Consider the following 22552-nt stretch of genomic DNA (forward strand, 5'->3'; position numbering starts at 1 on the left):
CTTTAAAAGTGGAAACGATTTAGTAAAGGGAGTTTCCAAAATAAAAACTCTAAATTAAGAGTAATACCACTCCTCACAAGTTAGCCACAGAGTATATAAAAGATATTAAATAATCCTAGGAGCCTAGAGCCTCCAACACAAGAATTAGTACACGGATCACATAAATTCAGCACTGAGCTCTAATATCGGACGTGTCCGGTAGGTATACCGGACGTGTCTGGTATACACGTGTTCTGTAGAATAGCCTGACATAGTAATCAATACCGGATATGTCCGATAGGTATACCAGGACATGTCCAATATACACGATTTCGGTGGAACAGTCTCAAACTTGCTCCTTTCGATTTCTATTTTCAAACCAAACTGTAGGTATCTACTAGAGATGACAAGATACACAGATAACCTGCACAATAGCTGGAGCAACACAAATATCAAATGAAATGCGAATTGAGACAAGATATTTGTTTTACCAAAGTTCAGACTCGTTCGAGTCCTACTCTCCATTGAGGGGGCTGTGAGTGACCCAGCGAAGGTCAGCCTTAGAGGGTACCACAAAGGTCACTCTAGCTGGAGTCTTTTCCAACTCCTTATCCTCATTCCACTAGTTGATTTCGAGACGGTGGAATCGATCGTTACAAACTTTTCGAGGCACACCACAATCTCTCAGGTGCTCTCTAGCGACGCCTAGTCGTCTAGGACCGAAGAGTCCAAGAGTAACAAATGCAAATCACGAGATTAATAATATACACAAGTGCTCAAGTGGTTGGATTGCTCTCTTTTTTAATTTCTCTTAACCCACTAATGGATTTGGCAATTTGGATCACACACTTACTAAGAGAGGGTTTGGGAGAGTTGGCAAAGCTCAAAAGCGTGTTAGAGGATTAGCAGAATTAGCAGCCTCAATAGATGGAGGCTTAAGGGTATTTATAGCCCTTTTAAAAAACTAGCCGTTATGTAGCCGTTGGGCAATACTGGACACATCCGATATCTGACGTATAGCCCCAACAGTGACTTTTGTCAGTGTCGTTGTGAGGCGTCGGAACTCCCGATGATTGCCAGAACTCTCGACCATCGGAACTCCCGACTCACGTCGAAACTCCCGACGAACCATGTTAGAGAAACTCCTGAGTGACCCTACCATACCGGACCGAACACGTCCGGAATGACTTATACTGCGCCAACGGTAACTAAGTTAAAGTATGTGAGGTGTCAGAACTCCCGACGAATGCCGAAACTCCCGACTCACGTCGAAACTCCTGACCCTCGACTCATTTGAAAACTAGCCGTTGGACTCTGGCCTAGAATACCAGACATGTCTGGTAGAATACTGGACACGTCTAGTGTGACTAGACAGTTAACTCTCCAAGCCAGTTAGGTGCCGGGACGTCGAAACTCCCAATGACTGCCAGAACTCCCGACTAATGTCGAAACTCCCGACGAACCAACCCGAGAACATAAAGAATTTTACCGTGGCTGGACACATATCGGACACGTCCGTGCTAGACCAGCGACAAGCAAGTTAGCTATTTTGTCTCTCAAACACTCAAAACTCACATAGTTTGGCATGAACACTTATGAATGATTATCTATCAACATGATGCACCCCTCTTAATAATACGACATTCCTATTAGCTCAAATTCAAATTTATAACGAATTTAAACCTTTTGAGTTTATCTCTTTCAACCGAAGCAGTGTCTTTCAATCTTCATCAAGTGAGGGTGCCAATTTGTCGATATTGATCTTTTTACTTGAGCATAGCCATCTTGAGCACGTGACTTGATTCCATTCATCATATATGAATAATCCCAAATGTATTAAGTCACTTTCATCAAACACTCCAATAGTGATTTGATCCTCCACATCAACATGACCATCATAGCTTGATTAGTACATCAACTAAATACAAGTACTTCATTCTTCACCCTAGCTAGGTTCTTCGGCCGCGAAGCCGTCGCTTGCCCTTCACTTTTGCTTAGTACCTCGAAGCATTTCCTTGCTATTTTTACCATCTTAAGCCATCAAGTCACATCTTGTGTTGAATCATCCATTCATTTGCATTGTTATCTTTTTTATTTTAATTTAGCAAGCTTCAAATATAAGACCATTTCATATGTAATCTCTCATGTCTCATTAATTTATTCTTACGGTACTTACTTTCACATAGTACATAAAAATCTCATAATAAATAAGCCTTTGCATGAATTTCATTTGCATTGTTGCCTTATGTTTAAACTAAATTGTTTCCAACAATATATCATTTTGACTTTCATTAAGTACCTGTGACATAACCTATTACCTGTCCACACTTAGTAAACGGGTTAGACCTTTAATCACGTTATCATTCAATCATCCAAAACCCACTAAAGGGCTAGATGCACTTTCAATTCAAATGGCACCTGCTTAGGAGAACAGTTCCATTTGACTTTATTTTCGCCAACATCATTTGGACAAGCCAATATACATTTACATCTTCCTATGTAAATATAGATACACTGTCTTACATTTGAGTTAGAACCTACACTTGCACTGCACTCGCTGTCAGGTATTCAGAGATATCGGGTGCACTTCAGAAATGCGCAACGGCTTAACAAGGCAAGTCCGCATCCGTCGCAAAAGAATAAACAAAAGAGCACAAACATCTGAACTAGAAACTTCACTCCCTCTGTGAGGAAATGAAATTGCACACTCGGCACAAACTCAAATCAGATGACAAGTAAAATTGGAGAAAACACAGAGCTAAAGGGAGAAGCAAGAATTTACAAAAGAATGGCTCGTTGAGCACTCTATTACCTCAAAAATAAAGAGCAAATGCACCACAACCAGAAAAAAAATGTAGGCCGCTGCTGCTGACTGAAGCAGGTGGGTGCAGGTTCATTTGTTACCTCACTTGCGCGCAAAAAATAACAACCAACCACTGTAATCATAATAAGTATCCTTGCCAACTTGAGTTGATGGATAACTCTACATAATTGCACAGTTGCACTTTGATTCGACCTTTGGGGGCTTCATGCTGCCTGATGTCCTTGAAAATTCAGGAACTGGCCGAACAAGTACAGGATCTTTAGCAACCACTTCCATCTTGTCAGTTTCTGTGACTGTTTCACCTTCTGATCTTTTCCTATGTCTTGGCGTTCGTCTGTGGGGTGGTTTCAGTGAACCATCACTCCTTGGAATGGATCGTCCTACCATGGTAACTGTTGGGTGAAGAGCAGAAGCAAGTTCTGATTGCTGCTCGTGCTCCAGTCCAATTGTCGCAGCCCTGTATGCAATGTCATGTGCAATGGAACTGCAGAAGAGAATTGTATCGGTAGCCTCTTCTAATGTGAAGCATCTCTGAGTTTGTTCTCTTGATCCCTCAACTGTAGCCAGTGATTCTTCTAAGGTCAGACATAAATCAGTGTTATTGTTATATCAATTGGCAGCAACAAATATGGTAATCAAATTCAAATGGAAACGGCAGCAAAACAACAGTGATGTAGACAGAAATGAGTATAATTGACTTAGTTGGCACTTTAAGCAGAACAAAAATGCATTACAATAAATACCAAGGTTAAAAAAGTCCTAGGCACTGAGTGATGACCCTCTGCCTAGAGCTTAAGCATGTTTAGGCATTCCTAAGCGTTTTCTATTGTAGCAAGGCTGAACAGTACAATTTTGGAAATCAGCATGACACGAAGCAATCTATGTGGGCAGGCTAGCATGTGAAGAAGCAAAAAAAGCAATCATCGTAGGCAGCCCAGCACGTAAAGAAGCAATCTAGGCTGCCCAGCACGCCCATGGACCTTTCAGCCCAATAAAAGGCCCATTCAGGGGTTTGATTAAAGGTATGGCAAAGTGGTCTTGAAAAAGTCGGAAAAAGAAATCAAATTTGTAACTTTTGGATTTAAAAAACCAAAAAGATGAAATCCCAATTGGGCCTGAGAAAATATCTTCTGTGTCTCCTCGTTGAATCCATCCCCCCACCCCTCAGCCTTTCTCAAGCTCCCCACCCATGAGGGCTACTCCCCTGACACCCACAAATCCTATCCACCCCCACCCCCACCCCCCAAGGGCCCACAGCTCAAATCCGATGCAAAAAATAGATTGCCCATTGCACGTGTAGTCCTCTACTGTGCTCTCAATTTCATCAGACATGGACTAATTTTGCATCCCAAATCCCAGCTTGTGTGCAGCAGAGGGGGGAATAAGGAGGAAGGAACCAAGAAGGGAGCTCTCACCGTGGAGCCAACAGCCAAAAGGAGGGGTGTAGGGGTCAGGCAGTGCATCGCTGGCAACCGACAGACACCTAGTTACCGTTTATACCTCAAGGCGATGCACTCCTCTGCTGAGCACTTTAGTGTGCCCAAGCAAGCACCTAATACTGCCTTTTGTAACCTTGATCAACCAAGTTTAAGCACATGTGCAGTGTATTGTGTGTATGCAATCTCGGCCCATACGTCTTATCTTTCCCTTGTATGTTATCTAAATCGAATATGGATACATATGCAGTTGTAGATTATATTCCTCTCTTCCAAATCTAGTACTAAGTATGCATTGAAGATTCAGGTTTGTGTTGTGAACTTGTGATACACCCATTTGAACGAAACCTCAAGAGCACATTAGATTTTATTGTTGTTGGTCCCTTGTTGCCCTGCACATGTAAGCAACAAGCTTACCAGCACACTCACTCACTATGGCTAGAGGCAGAAGAAGGGACTGAGCTCAACAACACACAGCGCAAGCACCAGCCCTGGCCGAAGCTCTGCTTCTGAATGTGGCAAAATGAACTGAATGTTTTCATTGCCTTGTGGTGATATATATACAAGCCACTAGTACCCTCCTAAGGTACACTAGTACACCTACTACAATGTCCTCTAGGACATGACTGAAGTCAGCCTCAACAACTAAGATATGGCTGAGCTATGCCACTGCTACCTAGTGTACATCCTGGTACAAGTGATGGCCTATTGTCATACTTGAACAGGGCCAAGGACAGCAATGAGCTGACCAAAGTGCCAACTCTGCTGCAGGGAGAGAGCGAGAGATCAGCAGCAGATTATGTCTTACAATTCTTCCCCTAATCCTGTCCTGAGCCTTGACCTCATCCATACCAATCATCTTCCTCAGCTCCATGAACCACAGGCACCCGAGTGACTTGGTGAGGATGTCAGCGAACTGTCTACCAGTCTCGACGAACTCGATGACAATCTGCCCTCCATCGACGTAGTCCCGGAGAAAGTGGAACTTGATATCGATGTGATTGCTCCGGTCGTGGAGGACAGGGTTCTTGGCGAGGGCGATGGCGGGCTGGTTGTCCACCATCAGAGCTGGCGGGAGAGCTTCCTCACCGGTCAGCTCGCCCAGCAGCCGGCGCAGCCAAACAGCCTGGCACGCCGCCGTGGCCGCTGCGACGTACTCCGCCTCACACATCGACAGTGCCACGATCTTTTGCTTCAACGACTGCCAAGCAATGGGGGCCGCTCCAAGGAAGACGAGCACGCCGGAGGTGCTCCATCGCCCATCAATGTCGCCTGCCATGTCCGCATCGTTGAAGACAGTGAGCTCCGGCTCACCTTCCTCTGTTTTGGGGGGTGCCTCACTGAAGACCGTGAGGCACAGCCCACCCTTGCCACCGCGCTTGGGGAAGATGATTGCTTGATCGAGCGTCCCCTTGACGTTGTGCAGCCTCTTCACCACCGTTCAGTGACCCTCACGCGGGTCCTCCATGAAACGGCTGACGTACCCGACCGCGAACGCGATGTCCGGCCGAGTGTGCGTGAGGTAGCGCAGCCCACCGATGATGCTCCGGTAGCGCGTTGCGTCCACCTTTGCCGCCGTGCAGTGCTTGAACAGCTTCAGCCGCTCTTCCATCGGAGTCGCGCACGGCTTGCACTCCGCCATGCCGCCGCACTCCAGCAGCTTCTCCGCGTAGGCGCACTGACCCAGGAGATGCTCTGCTTCCCCTGCCTCACCTCGATGAAGATGTATTAGGAGAGCGCGCCGAGATCGCTCATCTTGAAACGAGCCGCCATCTCGCGCTTGAAACCGTCGACGTCCTCTGCTCGCGCTCTAGTGATGATTAAGTCATCCACGTACACGCCGACGACGAGCTTGTAGAAGTTAAGTCCTGCTCCCAGTTATCACTTAGTTATCTGTGCTTAATTATGTTTCTGCTATTAAGGCCTTGGGCAGCACAAGTGACTGTGCAAGTACCCAGGCAGTTAGCTGTTTAGTTAATGCTCTAATGAGCCATCAATGTAATCAATGTGCTACTTATCTCCTATATATGAAAGAGCAGTCGCCTGGGTGTGAAATCCGCTGGCTGAGTAAAAACACTCTGTACCTCCAACAATTGGTACCAGAGCCTAGGTTAGACACCTCTCTCTCATCTTCTACTCGAGCCCTCTTCCCTGCTTTCTTATCCATGGCCTCGACATCTTCTGAGCGCCGAAGGAAGGCTGCCAAGGGCGTCAGCGATGCGGAGGACTCCTCTGGCCGGGCCGCGCGCTTGAAAGCTGCAGAGGAGGCAGCTGCGCAGGCGGTCCAGGCGGCGCGGCAGGCGGCGGCGGCTGCAGAGGAGGCGGCAAGGACCGCGCGGGTGCTGAGGGAGGAGATTGCAGCAGAGAAGGAAGAAGAGGAGCTGGAGTATGAAGAAGAAGAGGAGGAGGTCAAGAGCCCGCGCCGGAGGTCTCCATCTCCGCCAGTCCGCAGGCGTGGCCGCGGTGGCGGGCGTCGGGAGTCGCCTGTGTACGATAGGGTCGTATACAGGGACTCGGGCAGCAGCACGAACTGGCCGATGCTGTCCAAGACGAACTACCACGAATGGAGCCAAGAGATGAAACTGCGAATGCAGGCCCGCGATCTGTGGGACGCAGTTGAAGGAGAGCGGGTCTCGTTCCGCGACGACCGGCGGGCTATGGAGGCGATTGTCGCAGCGGTTCCCAAGGAGATGGGGATTCCGCTCATCGACAAGCGGACGGCGAAGGAGGCGTGGGACGCCATAGCTGCTGCGCGCATCGGCGTGGACAGGGTCCGCCGCGCGACGCTGCAACGCATCCGCCGCGACTGGGAGAACATCAGTGTCAAGCCAGGAGAGAGCGTCGAAGATTTTGCCTTCCGCCTCTCAACTCTGCATCGACAGCTTGTCCTTCATGGTGATCAGGACATCGATGAGAGGCGTGTGGTGGAGAAGTATCTGCGTACAGTACCGTCGAAGTATGCGCAGATTGTGGTTGCTATTGAGCAGTTTCTGGACTTTGACATGCTCACGCTTGAGGAAGCCACTGGGAGGCTCAAGGCTGTTGATGACCGTGAAGAGCAAGCGCCTACCGAGCCAATCACCGTCGGCGGCAAGCTCATGTATACTGAGGAGCAATGGCGCGCACGCTGGAAGAAGGAGAAGAAGGGCAGCGGGGATGATTCTGCTGGCTCTAGTTCAAAGAATCAGCGCGGCGGCGGCCAAGGCGGCGGTGGTGGCCGCGGTCGCGGCGGCTGGCGAGGAAAGGGCCGTGGCGGCGGCCGCGATGGTGGACGCTGTGGCGATACCTGCCACAATTGTGGCCAGGAGGGCCACTGGGCAAGAGACTGCCCTCATTCACGCCGAGACAGAGATGGTGACCGTGATGGTGGCGGTGACCGTGGCAGCGGACGGGGCAGAGGCCGTCGTGGCGGCGGCCGCGGTGGCAATCAAGGCCAGCACGCTGGTGGCCGAGGGGGCGCAGGCGGCGGTGACGGCGGCCACAATGGCCGTGTGCAGTATGCAGAATGCGAGGATGATGGGGCTCTGTTTCTGGCGCATGGGCTCGTTGATCTTGATAAGTGCGCGCCGGCATACACCTATGCTGCTCAAGAGGTGAATCTGGAAGAACCAAAAGCCCGCGCCTTCCTTGGTGCCAATGGCGATGAAGAAAAGGCAGATGTGTGGTACCGTGATTCAGGAGCTACACACCATATGACTGGACGGCGTGAGCTCTTTTCTGACTTGAACACGGACGTGCGAGGCACGGTCCGATTTGGAGATGCGTCCAAGGTTGACATCAAAGGCATCGGTTCGATTGCTTTCGAAGGAAGAACTGGTGAGCATAGGGTGCTGCAGGGTGTGTACTATATACCAGCCCTGAAGAATTCCATTATCAGTCTGGGTCAGCTTGACGAGACTGGTTCCAAGGTGGAGATATATCACGACGTGTTACGTATCTGGGAACACACTGGCCGTTTGATTGCCAAGGTGAAGAGAGGGGCTAACAGATTGTACACACTCCAACTTCATGCAGTCCAGCCACTTTGTCTTGCAGCATGCAGAGGAGATGTAGCGTGGCAGTGGCATGAGAGGATGGGGCATTTGAATTTTGATGCACTCCGCAGACTTGGGAAGGAGGAGATGGCGCGCGGTGTCCCGGTTATTGACCATGTGGAGCAGGTGTGTGACACCTGTGTCACCACCAAAATGAGAAGGCGCCCGTTCCCAGCTGCAACACAGTACCGTGCCAAACAGCCCCTTGAGCTGGTGCACGGCGATCTTTGCGGACCAGTGACACCTGCAACACCTGGAGGGAATCGATATTTCCTGCTGCTCGTCGATGACGCTAGCCGTTTCATGTGGGCAGCGCTCATACCAAGCAAGGATGCAGCAGCAGAAGCCATCAAGCGCATCAAACTGAGCGCAGAAGCGGAAAGTGGTCAGAAAATCAGGGTGCTTCGCACCGATAATGGAGGAGAATTCACAGTTGCTGATTTCGCTACCTACTGCGCAGAACAAGGCATTAAGAGGCACTTCAGTGCTCCTCACTCACCTCAGCAGAATGGGGTAGTTGAACGGCGCAATCAGTCAGTAGTGGCCATGGCAAGGGCACTGCTTAAGCAGAGGGGCCTGCCAGCTCGGTTTTGGGGGGAGGCTGTGATGACAGCAGTCCACATACTGAACCGATCACCGACACGTGCGTTGAAGGGGATCACCCCATATGAGGCCTGGCATGGACGTTCACCAACTCTGGGACACATGAAAGTGTTTGGGTGTGTGGCATACACAAGGAAGCTCAGTCAGCTGCGCAAACTTGATGACCGCGGCGAGGCCGGCGTGTTTATTGGTTATGCAGAAGGAGCTAAGGCATATAGGGTGTTTGAGCCTGTGAGCGGGCGTGTCAGGATCAGCCGTGATGTTGTATTTGATGAAGAACATGGCTGGGATTGGTCCTCGCCGGAATCTGGGCCATCAGCTGTGAACAGCAGTGAATTCACAGTTGAGTATGTCTGGTCAGAGGAGGTGAGCGAACCAGCACCGCCGTCGTCGCCTCTGCTCCCGGATTCACCAAGAACACCCGCATCAAACAGCCCAATTGGAGTTGAAGGAGTAGAGGGCTCCGCATCAACTCATCCTCAAGCTAATTCTGCTCCAGCGGCACTGGAAGTGTCACCACCGCCACCAAGTCCTCAGATTGAGCATGCCACGCCTCTGGAGGATGATGATGATCGACTGGATGCTTATCACGAGGATGAACCACTTCGCTACAGAACTGTCAGCAATATTATTGGCCAGCAGCCCACACCGCCACCTGCAACTCGCCTGTTCGCAGAGCTGCATCTAACGCACTCTGGCGAACCAACTTCGCATACTGAAGCCAAGAGAGATCCAGCGTGGTGCGCAGCAATGAAAGAAGAGCTGCGATCAGTAGAGAGAAACAAGACCTGGGAGCTTGTGAAGCCTCCTGCTGGTCACCGTCCAATCACCCTGAAGTGGGTGTTCAAATTGAAGAAGGACGAACACGGTAATGTTATCAAACACAAAGCCAGACTTGTCGCTCGTGGCTTTGTCCAGCAAGAAGGCGTGGATTATGATGATGCTTTCGCCCCTGTCGCACGCATGGAATCCGTTCGAGTCTTGTTGGCTCTGGCGGCACAGGAGGGTTGGTCTGTTCATCAGATGGACGTCAAGTCCGCATTTCTGAATGGAGACCTCAACGAGGAGGTATATGTGCATCAGCCGCCTGGCTTTGTTGTTGCTGGACAAGAAGACAAGGTGTATCGCTTGCGCAAAGCTCTGTATGGCCTACGGCAAGCACCAAGAGCATGGAATGCAAAGCTTGATTCAACATTGAAAAAGAAAGGTTTCAGACAAAGCAACCATGAAGCTGCAATCTATAGGCGAGGTTCTGGAAACTCTCTGTTGCTTGTCGGTGTGTATGTGGATGATTTGATCATCACAGGGGCCAAAGAGCAGGATGTTGAAAGCTTCAAGGCTGAAATGAAAGCAACATTTGAGATGAGTGACCTCGGGCTCTTAAGCTTCTATCTGGGCATTGAAGTACAGCAGAACACCGATGGCATCACCCTTAGACAGACTCACTATGCCAAAAGGATACTGGAATTGGGTGGTATGGTGGACTGCAACCCAGCAGCCACTCCTATGGAGGAAAGGCTAAGATTGAGCAAGAAGAGTACAGCCAAGGAAGTTGATCCAACACAGTACAGGCAGCTGGTTGGAAGCCTGCGATATTTGGTTCATACTCGACCTGACTTGGCATTTGCAGTCGGGTTTGTGAGTAGATTTCTGGAGAGGCCCACCATAGAGCATCAGCAGGCAGTGAAGCGTATCCTTCGGTATGTGGCAGGCAGTCTGGAGTATGGCCTGCACTTCACCAAGGCATCCAGTGAAGCCAGATTTATTGGCTACTGTGACTCAGACTTGGCTGGAGATATTGACTCAAGCAAGAGCACTACAGGTTGTCTATTTTTCCTAGGCAACAATCTGGTCAGTTGGCAGTCCATTAAACAAAGAGTGGTTGCCTTATCTAGCTGTGAAGCAGAGTATGTTGCCATGACTACTGCTGCAACACAAGCTCTGTGGCTGTCCAGGTTACTTGCTGAATTGTTGGGAAAGAAAGTGGAAGTAGTAGAGCTGCGAGTGGATAACAAATCAGCAATAGCACTTGCAAAGAACCCTGTCTTTCATGACAGAAGCAAGCATATAAGAATCAAACAACACTTCATCAGAGATTGTGTTGAAGAAGGCAGCATCAAGACTGAGTTCGTCGCCACAAATGATCAACTGGCAGACATTCTGACTAAGGCCTTAGGCAAGGCCAAGTTTGAAGACATGAGAAGCAAGATTGGGATCATGAAGATCAAGGATGGGGGAAGCAGGTCTTAGGGGGAGAACTGTAGAAGTTAAGTCCTGCTCCCAGTTATCACTTAGTTATCTGTGCTTAATTATGTTTCTGCTATTAAGGCCTTGGGCAGCACAAGTGACTGTGCAAGTACCCAGGCAGTTAGCTGTTTAGTTAATGCTCTAATGAGCCATCAATGTAATCAATGTGCTACTTATCTCCTATATATGAAAGAGCAGTCGCCTGGGTGTGAAATCCGCTGGCTGAGTAAAAACACTCTGTACCTCCAACAGAGCTCCTCCTTCCCCCGTCGCCGCGTGTAGAGCGCGTGCTCCATAGCGCAGCGGGTGAACCCGAGCTCGCCCAAAGTAGCGTCGAGCTTGGCGTTCCACGCCCGCAGGGCATGCCGAAGCCCGTAGAGCACCTTGCGCAACCTGAGCACCTTGTGCTCTGCCCCCTTGACAGCGAAGCCCGAAGCTTGCTTGACGAAGACCATCTCCGCGAGCTCGCTGTTGAGGAAGGCCGATTTGACGTCGAGGTGGTGGACGCGCCAGTCCTTCACCACTGCCATGGCCAGCAGCAGGCGGACCGATTCCATGCGCGCCACCGGAGCAAAGACCTCCTCGAAGTCGATGCCCTCGCGCTGGATGAAGCCGCGGGTGACGAGCCGTGCCTTGTACTTGACGATGGCGTTGCGCTCGTCCCGCTTCACCTTGTAGACCCATTTGAGCCCTATCGCCGGCAGCCAACCAGCGGATCAACCAGCTCCCAGGTCCCATTGTCCTCGATCGCCTTCATCTCCTCCAGCATCACCCGCCGCCAATTGGTGTCACGCTCAACCACCATGAACATGGGCGGCTTCTCCGCACTGATGAGAAGCAGCTCTGGATCGTCGAGGATGCGAGTAGCCAGCCCAGGTGCTCCCCCGTCTCCTTAGCAGACTTCTTTGCCCCCAACAGCTCCCTATACTCTGTAGTAACAGCAGCGAGGATAGCCTCCATCGCTGACATGTCGTCTTCTTCGTTGTCGGTACCCTTGTCAATGGCATTCCAGAGCCGTCGAGCTCTGAGGTTGACCTTCAGGGTCACCGCCCACTCGCCATAGTTGGTGCGAGTCATCGTCGGCCAACTGGTGCCGCTAACCTCCCGCACCGTGCACACAACGACCTCCTGTCGTGGCTGGGTAGCCCCAGCAGCGGCGCTGCTGTCATCCATCTCCGAGCCATCACCCGCCATCGCCACCGGCGGTTAGTACGGCGAGTCGGCGATGCCACTGTACGGCTCCGATACGTATTGTTGGTCCCTTGCTGCCCTGCACAGGTAAGCAACAAGCTTACCAGCACACTCACTCACTATGGCTAAAGGTAGAAGAAGGGACTGAACTCAACAACACACACAGCGCAAGCACCAGCCCTGGCCGAAGCTCTGCTTCTGAATGTGGCAAACTGAACTGAATGTTTTCATTGCCTTGTGGTGATATATATACAAGCCACTAGTACCTGCTAAGGTACACTAGTACACCTACTACAATGTCCTCTAGGACATGGCTGAAGTCAGCCTCAACAACTAAGATATGGCTGAGCTAAGCCACTACTACCTAAGGTACATCCTGGTACAAGTGGATGGCCTATTGCCATCCTTGAACAGGGCCAAGGGCAGCAATGAGCTGACCAAAGTGCCAACTCTGCTGCAGGGAGAGAGCGAGAGATCAGCAGCAGATTATGTCTTACATGTATTATGCTCCTTCACACTTAATAACATAAAGAAACTACTTTCTTGGTATTATGACCTTCAACAAATGAAGGGGGTATTTGGTTTGACCTAGATTTACACAAGCTTAGACAGCCATACTTTTCTAGTAAGTTTTTTTTAGACCAAAGGCTTCTAGTCAATTTATGAGTTATCTTTAGATAATATCTGCCTTGTCACACTAACCAACCACTCAGAATCCTTTTTTCTCCACTCTACTATGTACCCCCTCCGTTCCAAATTATAAGTCGCTTTGACTTTTTTGGTACATCCATTTTGCTATGCACCTAGATAAATAATATGTCTAGATACATAGCAAAATGGATGAACAAAAAAAATCAAAGCGACTTATAATTGTCTAGATACATAGCAAAATGGATGAACCAAAAAATCAAAGCGACTTATAATTTAGAACGGAGGGAATATGTGAATCTGGTTGTAATACAACCAAGGATACAAAAAACAAATTAGTCAATTTTACTAGTTCAGTTCAGTATGGCGGGTTCCAATTAATCGCCATTAATAGTCCTAGTCGGTCCCTTGGACTCAATTAGAGCAACCAGAAACCTTGTTGTCCGATTAGTCATCGACTAATCATGATTAATCATCCAATTAGTTGGATGACTAGACAGGCAGTTGCGAACTGGGCTACATCAGATCACTGGGCTAGGATGGTCAAAGCCCAATAGGGTTTCTCTCCTTTACCACACCACCTGCATCCCCAGCTGCCAGGAGCTTGTGCACCCATTGCCGGCCACCGGCGCAAGTGCACAACAATCCCTGCTGCTACCGGTCTTTCCCTCCTCCCTTCTAGCCTTCCCAGCTGTTGTGCCTCCTCCCTCCTCCTGCTGCTGCCTCTCATCCCCACCTCAGCTGTGCGGGGAAAGCTCATGGGGCACGAAAAGAAGCACCAGCTCTCTTTCCCGCCTCAACCAGGTCAAGCACTGCTGGATAAAGGATCTGCTCCCGCTGGATCACACCTCCATCAATCAAGGTCCAAGGGAGCAAGAAGATGAGCTCCTCCTCCAAAGGCTAGTCATTGCTTGGTCACTCCTCTCTGCAGCTTGTCTTTCCTTGAAGCTTGATGCTGTTTCTAGTAGCAAGTAGCAACTGTGTCACGCCTCTAGTCTTGATGCTTGATTTATACTATATACGCTATAGGTCCTGGTATATACAGATGACAAGGAATGAGTAGGGTCGACTAGTCGCCTGGTCAGTACTATGGCGACTAGCCGATTTATAACAGGTAACCATCGACAACTGGCTGGTTGCCGGTACTATTTGCAATTCGTATTTTGTTCTTTTTACACTTACATCCTCAAAATATTGTGTTTGTTTTGTTTTTGATTTGACAAGCATTGACACTAAGACAACATCGAAAAAGGTATGCAATCAGCTTGTATTGGCAACAAAATCACTTGAAAAGATGCTGCTCCCTAACTCCCACGTCCAAATATTGAAAACAGAAAATAAGGGCTATTGAAAAGTCACTAAATACCAAAAGGAGCCTATTTACAAAAAAAATGATATGTTTTTTCAATATAAGGATGTATGATGTTCATATGGAAAATGTTTAGCAATACACATCATTTGCAAGAATACTAGGAACATGATAGAAAAACAGAACTTTTGGAGCTAACAAGTGAGTACAAAAAATTAGCAAGTCATGAATACATACCATTACCAGGAAGCCCCATTATGTTGGCCTCTGCTGCAGTAATCAACACATCCTCCTCAGAGATGACAGACACACAACCATCATCCAACCTATTTGCCTCATTAGGATCAGGAATTGTTTCATGCTGCATTCGGTAACTATTGCTGCCACAATCATCATCTGGGTGTTCTGGAGTGCCAACTGAGGTACCTTCTTCAGTTTTCTGTATGCAACTTTCCTCAGGAGCCAGAGAGAGTGGGATATTGCTACATGTTTCGGTATCTGATGAACATGAGCGATCACTTATGTTATCTTTGTGAGCCATCCTACCTGTACATTGTTTCTGAATCACTACATCTTCAGTTGAACCAATGTCAACATTAACAATAGCCTGTGCAGCAGACCAGCACTCTATAGCGCTTGAGAGTGTGTACTTACACGACTCATTAAGTTCTTCAGTACAAATCATGGTTCTTGGAACACTGCTTTCTGAATTGTCGGTTAGGAAGCCAGTATCTACAATTGTATCACCCCGAGGACAAACTGAAACTGAACAAGTGCTAGTTGACATATCTGACATGGATGCAATGCTTTTATAACTCATGGTACTACTTATTTGAGACTTCTCAAAGTCATGACGATTACTACTTTTAAGGCGTTCCAAATGTCCAGATTGCCTTGTAGACCCTTGATCAATGGAAGAAGAAGCTGATGAGCTATCCAATCCAATGGTACGCTTCAGCGTACTGACACCATCCCTTGTATAATATGGTTCCGAACAGATAATGTTTGTACCAGCTAAGGGTCTCCCTTCTATAACAGGCCATTTGTTGCTGCTTGACTTCTGCAGCAAGAGTACTGAAATCCCAGCACCCTCTGTATTTTCAACCTTTAGATTTGAATGCCCAGCCAATCCCTGTTTACAAGAACTGTCAATGGTAAGTGTATCAGAGGCAAATTCAATGCTTTGATACACTGACCCTGGCAGGCATTGGAACACCTCATTGTGGTGGTTGGCAGTTTGATCTCTTAAATTATCACACTCAACTACAGATGCTGGTTCCGTTTGTTGATGATTATTTATGCTACATTGATGGGATGAAATATTGAGGCTATTTCCTCGGGAAGAGTTGCCAACATCATTTGGCCATAAATTTTCAGTAACATTCTCTCCATGCATTCTGTTGGTTGTATCCATTGTTGACTGGGATTGAGGACACTTTTGCAGAAAATCAGCTGGAGGTTCATCATTCACCAGCTGACTGTCAAGAGATGACTTCTTGATATGTTCACCATGATCTGGAGTAATGAGAGGAGCTTCCAATGCAACACAAGGTTTAGAACTTCTGTAGTCTTTTCGATGTTCTTCTTCCGAAGTCTCTATCTTGGGGTCCACAAAAAGAATCTCATCTACTAAACCACATTCTTCACAGAAATCAACTTCTCCATCATCTTCTATCGCATTAAATAACTTTCCACACCTAGTGCATGTTGCCATTTTAGTTTGCCCAGCCTTAGAACCACTTGCGACATTACATGAAGTCTGAGCTATTGTACTTCTTTCCATATTGAGGCCCTCTATGTTGCTTTCCGCATATTTTTCTGTGCTTGGAGATTTTGGGCCACTTTGAGTAGCAGACAAACTGTGCTGATGACCACTGGATCCTTCATCCAATTGATCAAACATAAATATATCATCATGAATCAAGGAACTAGGTGTTGCTTCACAATCACCGACTATATCACTCGGTTCTTGTTCATTACCCATACAAGGGCTAAAAGTGACACCATGGTCAGAGCTTAAATTACTGCTTGTTGTGAGTGAGGAATTATGTGACAACATAGATGAGTGTACATTATCTCCTTTGCCAACACCAAATGTCGTGCAAGGAACACTTGATAGAAGTGGCCTGAACTTATCTTGAGGAGCTTTGCGACGATCCTAGAGAAGGGTATAGCATTTTGTTATATTGCGGACAATCGAAAACATCAAACAAGGGATCTTGCTTGCATTAAAAGCAAACTAACTGCAAAAAATAGATTAGCCTTGGTGCATAAGAAGTGCAGTTCTACAAGAGAAGTACAATGAACATTGAAATGACTACAGAACAGTATATGACATGTAATCATGTACCAGATCATTAGGAGCCATCAATACAGCTGATCAAATACAACGGTGGCCACAAAATACAAGAAAAGTACAAATCATCTCTTTGTTTCAACAATCATGTGAAGCAAAGGCAATGACAACAAACTTTCACGCAAAGGTGTAACAAAAAAATATAAGGATAGCAAACTTTTTCAACTTACTACATGAGTTAATAATTGGCTCCTAGGGGGATTTTACCATGCAATGCAGAACAAATATTACATCATACTAAAAGTAAAAGTAATGGAACAATGCTTACCATCAACCAGACTGCAGAATCAAAGGACCTCTTTGGAGCAGAACTAGGGGAGAAACTCTTGGACGGCTTCTTAGGTGATGCAATAGTTCTGGATTTCATCACTGACAAGTTCTTTCTTAGGGCTGGACTACTGGAGTAACTAATTGGCACAGACTGCATAGACTCTAGATCATCTTCAGCAGAAGATGTTGCAGATGCTTTGCTGTACGAGCTGAATCGATCATTGCTATGCGATGAACTGGCTCTTCTTGATGGAGTGGGAGACATAGATTGCCTTCTACCTCTCCAATTCATGTCCAATCCACTGAAAGATGAAGGAGATCCACCCCTTGAACGGGATACTGGACGATCTGACAGAGATGTGCGTAGATTCGGAGGTGCCTCAAAAGAGAAACCAGGGTCACTTGATTGCCAACCTTGAAGTTTTGGCGAAGATGGCCTGTTACTGATTTTAATAGGCGAAGTTCCTCCTTTTCTGTTTAAAATTGGGTCACTTGAGCCAGTACTCAACCTCCTTGAAGCAGGACTTGGTGACCTTCGTGGAGGGGTTGATGTCTTAGAAGCTGGAGGAGTTGAAGACCTTCGTGATGGTGCTGCTGGTTGCAAATGATGTGCAGGGCTGCTTCGTGAAGAAGAATTTGATGATCGAGTCCTTGTCAACACAGTGCTGCTACATGAGCGTGGTGATGGGCTAAGCCTACTTGGGCTTGCACTGCTTCTGTTAGACCTTCGAGTATTTTCCATCTGTGTAAAATCAGAAAGGAATATTCACACTTCAACAGGTAGGTCTTGTCAACTGAAAATTATGAATGCAGGAACATGTCATGAGGTGAGCACTCACTGTGGATGACCTTGAAATTGATATTGGCTTAATCTGCGGCCTGCCCCTATGAGCCATACCAATGCGCTGGTCTTCTTCATCATCCAATGAACGAAAAAGTGGGGTCTCTGGTGGAGTCAACAACCTATTAAGCCAAAAGTTAGATGGTAGACATGTGATGGCTTACATTCGACATACAAAATGCCAAATTGCTAATAAAACAATTGACAACTTATATGGTGGGTGGTTTAGGCCCTGGACCTCAACAGCAGTAGACATGGAGATAGCGTGTTGAAACTCAAGTTTCCTAACTTAATGAACAAGGCAAAGCCAGACCATGCCACCAGCCCTAGGCTGAGTGGCCCTGGATTCAATGCCAGCTGTAGCTGCCCCTGGCCACACACATATACCCCACATGACACAAGCACTATAAGTAAGTGGAGTCTTACTGTTTTAGAAAGGACAAAAGTCAATAAGTTCAACAAAGCATGTGAAAGGTACAGTCTCCAAGCATCAGAGTTCATAATGATGGTTGGGACCCTTGCATAATTTTTTGTGCACTTCAGATAAGAAAAACCTAAAACTAACTAGACGAAAAAAGAAATGGAAAACTAGCTCATGAAGCTTCTTGAGGGGTACAGGAATCACACACCAATTAGAAAACGTTACTCAGCAGAGATGAGATGTTTGGCCAAAAAGCAACTACTCGACAAGAAAACAAGCACATGCCATGTTTGCAAAAAATGTAGAACTCGATTATCCATATAAACTTATTGTATGCCGAGAATAAGCAGAACTAACAAGAGAAAGATTCTAACAATAGGTTATTGTTTGATAGTATTCAGATTGATAACTGCTTTTCGTTGATGAAGCGCCTAGGGCATTGTAGCCTAACCGATCTAATTATGTGGCCTAGCCAGCAATTGTACAGTGACAGGTAAAGGCATCTGTTCCTTTATATGGCCTGATAGAATAGTTGTAGACCGAACAAAAGCACCAATCTTACAGAGAGAATGCTTAGTGAGGAATAGTAAAAAGAGTGAAATGCACTAATGGTCCTTAGGGGGTGTTTGGTTCTTTAGTCGTTCCTAAAATTCATGTCACATCGAATGTTTAGATACTAATAAAGAGCATTAAATATAGATTAATTACAAAACCAATTACATACATGGAGGCTAATTTGCGAGACGATTTTTTTAAGCCTAATTAATATGTCATTAGCACATTTTACTGTAGCACATCGCTGTCAAATCATAGACTAATTAGGCTTAAAAGATTCGTCTCGCAAATTAGTCGCAAGTTGTGTAATTAGTTTCGTAATTAGTCTATATTAAATACTCTATGCATGTGTCTAAACATTCGATGTGACAGGAATTTTAGGCGCCCCTATAGAAACCAAACAGGACCTTAAACTGGTTTGGGGATATCATCTAGGGGCACGTTTGGTTCTTGGATGAATCCTTGCCTCACCTTACCTTGCTAGGTGACCAAAGGAACAAGACGTTTGGATTCCAGGCAAGCCATGCTCGGGGTCTATGCTGGCAAGCTTTTTGCTTGCTATGGTGGGAGAGTGATTTTTTCTCACCCGAGCTGGCAAGATAAGTTCGCTTGCGCAGGCAAGGCTAGGCAAAACTAGCCTGGAGACCGAACACGCCCTAGGTCCCTGGACTATTAATTTGCAGTTTCACCTCCCTGAATTTGCTAGCAGATTCTGCAGAGATCAAAACCTTCCCTCCCTCTCCCTCTCTGAACGTCGGGGTGGCGCGGACTAAGCTGCTCCGTGGCTAGTTTCTTGCACATCAAATAAGGAGTGCCTGAGGTTACTATATGATTTTATTACATTATATGCATTCATACATCATTGTTAGGCAACTCACCCTAAACAATGGGCAGGAATCATCAATGAAGGGAAGGAACTGTCAAGGAACACTCCCCACTCCCTGTCTCTCTCCTACAGTAAGGGGTGCTCCACTTTAGGTGGCACAGCTCCAGGCTCATGGCGAGGGCCAGGACCCGAGCCTTGCACCTCTCACGCATCCCATCCACTCTCAAATCTTGTATTTTGTTCTCAACATTCTTGATTTTAAGAGCAGTATGCATCCGATGTCAGGAGTCTGACGATGAGGATCTATCACATCTGATCAACTACCTATGCCAGTAAGCCACACCACATAATGAACCAGACGACTGAGCAATTTGTAACTTGCTGCTTAACTACTGAAAATTGTATGAGAGAGTCAATTTGTACTAAACATAAGCAATAGATATGACATCCCTCACATTGCTCCACAAACTATAGTAATCATTGAAATCTTAAACTTCCAAAAGATACTATATTTGTTGAAACTAAACAAAATAACATGTGTATTAAGCATGGAGCAAAACAAAGAAACATGTGCTATTAAGTGTGCATACCAATCATAATCATTTCTTTCACCATCAGCATTAAGCAAATCACGGTTTTCTCCCCGTGCAGCGATGTTGACACCAGGCTTTAAATCCCGAAAATAGCTCAACTTTGCTGATAAACAGGGCCAGAAATAAAGAACAGACAGTACATATCAGTTAAGTGTTAGTGAAAAAAAAAATCAGTTAAATCACAAAGTTCACACTAGGTACAGTGTTACAAAAACTGGGGGCAGATTACAGCAATGATATTTATGAGCCTTACAGATGGATTCATCAAAATCCTGTCCTGGTTCCAGTAAGAAGTTATCCCTCTCATGTTTCTGCATATCCTTGAACAATGTGAGTTCATCATCCTTTGATTTAGCAGGTAGAATACTCACAAAACTATGCCCCCTTGTGTGGGAGATTTCTTTCAGAGATCTCCTAGGTGATGGTGAGCAGAGCATCTTTATAGTCTATTAGTCTCGCAAAGGGAGTATAGCTATGCTCTTTCTTTTTCAGATATCAAACTAAGTCCATAATAGTCCATTTGAAGTATCTGCAAATAGGCTTTTGTCAGTAATGAACATAAACAAAAAATGCTCCAAAATTCAAAAGGCATTTGACATGTATCCTTGTGAAATATACGAAGAGAGTTGCTGACACTGCAAACGGAGGGCAAGAAATGGAAAGTAATAAAAGAACTCTTGACTTGTGAACCATGCATTGCCCAAAGTAACCAAGCGATCTCACCACCGCACAAAATTATCTACCCAATACCTCATGCTAACATAGGTAGTACTACCTTTCTAGAAAGCAAACAAAAGGATCCTCAAAACTTGAAGCATATCATAATTGTTGCACTCCAAAGCCCAATCTGCCCAATCCATCACATTCTGGACGAAAAGTTCCACCCCATCCAGAGAGAACAGCCAACCCAGAGGCATGTCTCCAAAAAAATGTGTCGGGAAAACAAACCAGACAAACACCACACCACTGGAAAAGCTCACATTCAAGCCCACACCATCTCGCAATCCACAAACACCGCTAGCTGCATCTGGTGCGTCAACAGGGAGATGATCGAAATGATCTACTAACCTCACAATTAAATTAAAGAAACCCTTAGAAAAAGGGGAAAAGAAAGAAGCATGAAACGTCTGGTAAAATTCCTCAAGAAGCACCTTGTGTAATAAAAAAAGGTGCTCGTAAAAACTAAGAATTACACACTTCACTGAACAACACTCCTCTAGGATCAACTATTAACCTACCGCAATAGCAAAACTCGACCGCCAATAACATCCCCTAAGCTTTCTGACCATAAACCCTCGAGAATTGAGTAAAAAAAACTGAACCCGGAAAAATTGTTAGAAAATGAACTTCAGATTGGGGACGAAGAGACCCCATTGTGCCATTGTGGAAGCTAATTCCAGTCTCGCGCACCGGCGGAGAGGAAGAAGAACCTAACCGGGTCCTGAACGGATAGACGCACGCTTATCCACAGCACAATGCGTGCGTAAGAAGCAAGATTCGGTTCGCCTGGCGACAAAGAAACGAAAACTCCTAGAAGGAAGGAATCCGTCCAGGCAAAGCCCGACAGGAATCACTTACCAACAGAGGAAGAAACCAATCCACCGACTCCCGGATGGATCTCTCCGCATTCCACTGGGCGGGCGGGAGGAGGAGGAGGAGCCGCGCTGCGGCGGGGAGGGTGGTGGAGCGGGAGCGCGGAGGATCCGGCGGGTGCGGCGAGCGCTTGGACTGGGAGCGAGAGTGTCAGGCTGCCGAGTGGAGATCCCCCTCTCGCGCTCCCGGCTCCTCCCCTCCTCCCCGGGCCTTCTCTCATGCAGTTTCCCAAACAGAGTGCGCTTCCCTCAGTGGCTACTGGCTATTGGGCCTTCGTGCCTGCCGCCTTTCTTCCCCGTCGTGGGAGCACAGTGGTAGCTGGGCTTCCGTCGCTCGCCGCCGCCCCTGCCGCCTCCTCGGGCCCCGGTGTCGTACCCCGTCGCCGACTTGCTCCCTCCACGGTCCAGGCCAAAGCTCCTTCTCCCCTCCCTGTGGCCTATGGGTCAGCTGCGGGTTTTGCAGGTTTGAGTTGGCGGCAGGAGTGCAGGACTGGTCCAGAGGCTTTCGCTGCTGTTCTTCCCACTAAACACTCAAACAGTCTTTTGATGGCTCATCATCACCGGAGCCATGAGCCTTCTAATTAGAACTGAGTGCCTGACGTCATCTACACGTATTGTACTGTGGTTTTCATACCGTCTTCGACATCCACGACTCAAAATACAATACTCATTCGTGTTTTTGATGATAGTGCTACAGGCAAATTATTCAATACATTTTTTTTGTCTTCTCCAATAACATTACCCAAAACACAACCCTTTCTGTAAATAGGTCTTCAAGCGAGAGGATACTCAAATTTAGATTATGCCTCTCCTGGCACCTAAAATTA

At 47.1% G+C, this 22552-nt stretch overlaps 1 protein-coding gene across 4 annotated transcripts; it reads right to left on the minus strand.

Moving 5' to 3' along the window:
- Positions 1-2390: 2390 nt before the first annotated feature.
- Positions 2391-22258, minus strand: LOC136509000 (uncharacterized). Of its 4 annotated transcripts, none has more exons than XM_066503794.1 (7): positions 21712-22258; positions 20387-20662; positions 20131-20236; positions 17737-17860; positions 16896-17639; positions 14509-16429; positions 2391-3360 (listed from the first exon to the last, which is right to left on the minus strand). In XM_066503794.1, the coding sequence occupies exons 2-7, from the start codon at positions 20568-20570 to the stop codon at positions 2963-2965; spliced, it is 3477 nt and encodes a 1158-aa protein (XP_066359891.1). In that variant the 5' UTR covers positions 20571-20662; positions 21712-22258; the 3' UTR covers positions 2391-2962. The 4 variants fall into 4 exon arrangements, with proteins under 4 accessions (XP_066359891.1, XP_066359890.1, XP_066359888.1 ...); XM_066503793.1 differs by having other exon boundaries at positions 2391-3375; XM_066503791.1 differs by having other exon boundaries at positions 2391-3378.
- Between the last annotated feature and the right edge of the window lie 294 nt (positions 22259-22552).

The sequence above is a fragment of the Miscanthus floridulus genome, chromosome 15 (assembly GCF_019320115.1).
Source record: "Miscanthus floridulus cultivar M001 chromosome 15, ASM1932011v1, whole genome shotgun sequence".
NCBI lineage: Eukaryota > Viridiplantae > Streptophyta > Magnoliopsida > Poales > Poaceae > Miscanthus > Miscanthus floridulus.

What these genes read in the sequence shown, in the direction of transcription:
- LOC136509000 (XM_066503791.1), bottom strand. Translation starts at nt 20,570, where the DNA reads ATGCTCTGCTCACCATCACCTAGGAGATCTCTGAAAGAAATCTCCCAC. An exon ending in GGATTTTGATGAATCCATCT is followed by an intron (nt 20,237 to 20,386) that starts GTAAGGCTCATA and finishes CCTGTTTATCAG; the next exon opens with CAAAGTTGAGCTATTTTCGG. An exon ending in GAAAGAAATGATTATGATTG is followed by an intron (nt 17,861 to 20,130) that starts GTATGCACACTT and finishes TTGGCTTAATAG; the next exon opens with GTTGTTGACTCCACCAGAGA.